Here is a 5,560-nt window from a genome sequence, read left to right as displayed (position 1 = left end):
GGTTCAGCAAATTTTACCGCAAGATTTGAGAATGAGAAGGGTTGCTGTGAAATTTGTGCCTCGGTTCTGACTGATCAAGAAAAAGAATGTCGACTGGAAACATGCAGTGATGAGATAAGCAAACATCAATCAAGCAAGAGGCAGATGCCATTGCTACCGCACCCCCCAAAAGCTATTCAAGTGAAATTAAACTTCAAGACAATGCCCATTTGTTTTTCTGGATGTGAGGGGTACAGTGCATCTGGAGTTCATTTCACCAGGTCAGACTGATAATCAAGCTTTTCATTTAGAGGTTCTGAAAAAGATTACCAACAGTGTGTGACAAAAATCGCCTGATTTGTGATAAACAGGGGAATTGTTTTGCCACCAAGGCAATGTACCTGTTCACGCAGCCATCTTGGTGTGTGAGTTTTGGGGGGGGGAAACAGCATGCTTCTCTTGCCCCAATCACTTTACTCACCTGACCTCATACAGTTCAACTTTTTTGTTTCCGCAAATCAAGAGGGACATAAAAGGACAGCAATTTGATGATGCACAAGAGGTGAAGGAAAAAAAACCGAGGGAGGTGCTGTCAGCCATCCAAACAGATGAAATTCGAAAATGTTTCCAAGAATGGAATCATAGATTTGACAAATGTAATAAGTGTAATGGAGAGTACTCTGAAGGTGATAAGGTTGTTTTGTTAAAAATATAAATGCATATCTTGGATATCGTATATCCCCAAGAACTACTAGCTATAACATGAACAGACACGAGCATATCCATGTTAACTGCAACACTGTTCACAGCAGCAAATGAAAACAACCTAAATTCTTATCAGTAGAACTGAAAAAGAAACGTTGGTACAAACACCGGGAATATTATGCAATGCTTAAAAAAAGAAAAAAGGATGAAACCACAAAACCATTCATGCATTGGATGGACCTGGAGAAAGAATATTATGTGGAGTGAAATAATCAATCTTAACTGGGCAGACAGCAGGAGACCACTTTCAAAGGGAAAAAAAAACAACAAGTTAAAGATGTCCATGCCAAATGGAACAGACATTGGAGTTTGCCATAGTGGGGATGAGACAAGGGAGGGAAAATATAGCAAAGGGCGAGACAGTTGATGGGTGTCAACGTGAGTGAAATGGAAGATAGTAATCCATACCCTTCTTCATATTCTCCAGTTTCTGGATCATTTAACACACAGTAGTGTGAAAAGGTACAACCCAGACACACTTTTCCAGATTTAAAATAGGCAGTACTGTATACTTGTTCTGTTCAAAAGAGCACCTCGTTGTCTACGAAGATGGTCTAAATAAGAACAAGTGCTCTAAAAGTCCCATTCTTCCCAATTTTATACATAGTGTGTTAAAGTCCACCTAGGTGAATGCCTTTGCATAGTTAATAAAACACAAGTAAAAGTGTTCTGGTCTTCTCGACATCCAGTCAAGACACACCTGTCACCAAGAATGACAATCCCTGTCCCACGTCCTCTTTGGAAGCCAACTTAAATTTCTAGCAGTTACACATCGAACTAAAGCTACTACTATTTTTTAGCTTGTTATTAAATAATTTCTACATTCTATTAGATGTCCTTTCTATAGAATTAGCACAAATATAAATCTCTTCCAGTTTACTGGCCAGGAAACTATATCCCAAATTTCTTGGCACAGATGAGGGAACCCTTCCAAGTACTGCATTCATTTGTTGAAATACCTCAATTGGAATTCTGTCAAGTTTGGAGCCTTGCTTTTCAGGAATGGCTACGATGCTACACATCCTGAAATGCTTGAAATTCAACCCACTCTTTGGAACACAGTAACTCCATATTTTTTACATTTTCTTTTGATGCCTCTTGCATTGTTCAATATTTTAGCCCTATAATCTTTCACTATTATAACTTGAGGTTTGAATTTTTTCATCCGTTCTTTGAACTTATGATAAGCTGAACATGTTCTTGTCTTGGGGTTTTCGAACTGCATGCAGATCCATGCATCTTTCATTTTAATACTTTACTGTTATGTCACTAAGTATGCTTTAATTGGGGTATAAATTTGAAAATAGGCAGACTAACTGGTCTTCTCTGTAAGCATAAGCTAATTATTCTATCATTGGAAATCCTGTACTTAAGATGCATTCTTGACATATTTTTGTCCTTGAATGTGATTCCATTTCTCTTCAATTTGTCATTCTCATCATAGCAGACCAAATGACTGTGATTCAAAATGGCTAATATGTGTCCCTTTCAACCTACTAATGCTGAGGTTGCTCTATTTCCATTTCTGACTTCTTTCATTTTTCAAGATTCAGACATTGTACATTCAAATTTCTGATTATTAATGGATCATTTATTGTCTTCTTGTGTTGTGCCACATCAGCAAAAAAAATCTATAAAAATTTCACTGCCATCACGTCAATGCTTACTCATTGTGACCCTAGGACAGGGTAGAACTACCCATGTGAGTTTCTGAGACTTCCTATTTACTGTAAGTCTCAGAAACAACCTTATCCTCTTCAAAGTACTCTCCATTACACTTAATACATTTGTCAAATCTATGATTCCATTCTTGGAAACATTTTTGAATCTCATCTGTTTGGATGGCTGAAAGTAGATCACCAATGAGCAGCTTATGAAAACTTTTCAGAATATCACCTGTTATAGTGCCAGAAATCCCAATGAAACCTTTCTGCAATGGGTGAGCTTGCTGCATTTTAAATACCAGAGTTACCACTTCTAGGAATACCCAAGCCTCCACAGCAACACTCAAGTCACCAAAGGAGGGCACACTTGACAGATGAGTGAAACATATTTTTATATTATAGAAAGAGATCAAAGGCTTTCAAAATAAAGTATAACTGAAAATTTTGTTACCTGTTATATCATGTGTCAAAGGTTCATCTATAGTTTCTAACAACTGAACTGAAGACGGCTGAAGGGAATCATCAGAGTCCCCAGCTGTTGCACCTACATCATCAACCACAGGTCCTTCCTCCATGGCTTCTGCAGCTACGGGAGCCAGTAATTCTCCTTTATACAAGAAAATAGTCTTAACAGCTCGAATGATGCACACACCGACTTCTAAAACATATTTAGCTTCATTTCTTCCTTTTATTTAGAGAATGATAGCCTAAGTACGCCACCGGTTCTAACAAAGATTTTCCTCATCAACTAACAAAATGAAAGGACCCACTGCATTACTTTCAAATGCCAAAGACTAGTAAATAGGGAAAAAACACAAAGTGCTTAGAAAGTCATTGTATAAGCATTCTATATACATTAATTCACTAATTTGTCACTGTACCCTTTTACAAATATAAACATAATCTTATTTTTCAAGTCAAGAAATTGAGGAACAGAGAGATTTACTTGCTCATTGTTTATATAAAGGGCTATTGAGTGACACATTTTTATTATTGGTAACAAAGCAAAATGCTCTATAAAATTACAAAAATAATCCTACATGACAGTTATTTTATAGAAAGCAAAGTGTTCTTTTGTGCCTTGGAGGAGGAAGGGATTCTGATTTCCTGTAAAGATTATCTAATTGGACAATGACATGCTTATTTTGACATACTTCATTTAAAATAGATCCTGACAAACCTGCTAAAATATCCTGTAGCATACATGTTAAGGAATACTGGGCCCAAGCACCACCCCAAGATATATCTCCTCTATTAAAGTCAGTTCCAACCAAAAGCAGTAAGAGTCTTTCCAGCTGGGGCTCATTCACAATTTCACACAGATGAATAGTTGGTCTCGTGGCATTTGCAATGCGTGCAAGAACCTGTAATACATTTCATAAAAACATACATATACGTTTAAAGGATACCTACCAAAACATAATTGCTGAGGTAATAATTTCAAATAATGAGATAAGCTTTATCAAGATAACTACTGAAAATGGAAAGCAAAAAACTTTGATCCCATGAATCAAATTTTAAATTTAAGATCAGAATTTAAAATTTAGAAAGAAAAATTAAAGAATATTTTCAGTGCCCGTGAATGTTAGAAGGAAAGCCTTAAGGGCATTAAAAGCCCTTTATTACTATAATTAAACACTAATTTCTATACTTCTGTATCTCCAATTTTAGTTAATATGGCTTTAAGTAATACTAAAAAGTTAAGTTGAAGAAAATCATATTCATATTATGTGATTTAAAATCTGTATCAATCTACATTAAACCACAAACCCAGTGTCTGGATATAGATATCATCTATATCTATCTATCTCTATAGATATATATAGTAACCACAATTTTTAAATTTAAAAACTCTTTCAAAGGCACATTTTAAGCAACTAACCTCATAGAAGGAAAGCTCAGAGGCATTTTTTTTTAAAACCAAAACTCAATTAAAAACTTCTTCTGTTAATCTTTTTGTTACCCTAAATAAAAAATACCTATTACTTTATTTTAGGAGTCTTGGTATCACATTGGTTAATCCTCAGCTGTTAAATGAAAGGTCAGTGATTCAAACTAGTGGCCTCATAGAAGACACTTGGTCATCTGGTCCCAGAAAGATTGTAGAGCGTTAATAATCTGTATGGGGCGGTTTTACTAGTGTAGGTGGTTATCAGTCTCAGTCAACAAAAAAGGTACACACAAAATTACTTACCTTACAAACAAATAATAACAGATCTGCATGACATGTAAAATCCATGGAGAGGAGAAATAAAACAAGCTTCTGCACTACTGATATACAGCGTTCATGGGCCAGAGTAAATGGAAGTGGTTCAATCTCCGGACTTTCTTTGGTTGTAGTGACTTCTGTGTCTAAATTAGAACGGGACCATTCTGCTGTCCGTCGTAGCCTAATTAAATCCTTAAAGTGCTGCATGTAGAATTTTACAATTTTAAATCAGTATTTATTTAACAAAAGTTGTTCAGTACAAATTTATTTATGGAATGAAACTATTCAGGTAGGAAATTTTATGCGTTATAATGAATAAAACTTTCAGGTTAACTGTAAGCCTCACAAAGAAAAAAATTATTAAAAGCTATCTTGAACAATACATCTTTTTTGGAGCATTATACATGATTTATAATAGAATTTCAGAAAAGCAAATTCCTATAGAAAAGGCATTAAACTGAATCCGGTATCCTAAGTCTCAAAAAACACTGACATCAAGTCAATGTTAACGACCCTATGGGGCAGGATAGAACTGTCCCTGTTGGTTCTGAAACGGTAACTCTTCACAGGAGAAAAAGTCTCATCTTTCTCCCAGTATCCAAACTATTACTAAAACATTTTAAACATAATTTAATAAATCAATTAAAGAAAACAAATAAAACTTTTAAGTTTATGGTATATGTTCTGATTATTTCAATGTGATAAGATACAGTAATCAAAATAACCTATTACTGATGTAACACTAGACACATAAACCAATGGAAGAGTGTCCAGAAACAAACCCACACATATACGTGGTCAACAGATTTTTGTCAAGGATGCAGAATTTGATGCACAAAGAAAAGACCCTGCAATGAATGATGCTGGGAAAACTGGATAGCCAGATGCAAAAACTGAAACAGGATCCGTGATTCCCTTACACTACACACACAAATTCAAAATA

At 35.3% G+C, this 5,560-nt stretch overlaps 1 protein-coding gene across 1 annotated transcript in view; it reads right to left on the bottom strand.

The window, feature by feature from the left end:
• Window positions 1-5,560, bottom strand: part of BIRC6 (baculoviral IAP repeat containing 6) — a 203,808-nt gene that overhangs the window by 122,970 nt on the left and 75,278 nt on the right. The window contains exons 35-37 of the mRNA XM_045287023.1: window positions 4,603-4,818; window positions 3,589-3,772; window positions 2,860-3,015 (exon numbers count right to left, since the gene is read on the bottom strand). Of these exons, the coding sequence (XP_045142958.1) occupies window positions 2,860-3,015; window positions 3,589-3,772; window positions 4,603-4,818 (556 nt within the window). The remainder of the gene's footprint in view (window positions 1-2,859; window positions 3,016-3,588; window positions 3,773-4,602; window positions 4,819-5,560) is intronic.

Source organism: Echinops telfairi, unplaced genomic scaffold (genome assembly GCF_000313985.2).
Source record: "Echinops telfairi isolate 266 unplaced genomic scaffold, ASM31398v2 ScPeMD7_10;HRSCAF=50, whole genome shotgun sequence".
In the NCBI taxonomy this organism is placed as follows: Eukaryota; Metazoa; Chordata; class Mammalia; order Afrosoricida; family Tenrecidae; genus Echinops; species Echinops telfairi.
This window is presented reverse-complemented; position numbering and strand designations above follow the sequence as displayed.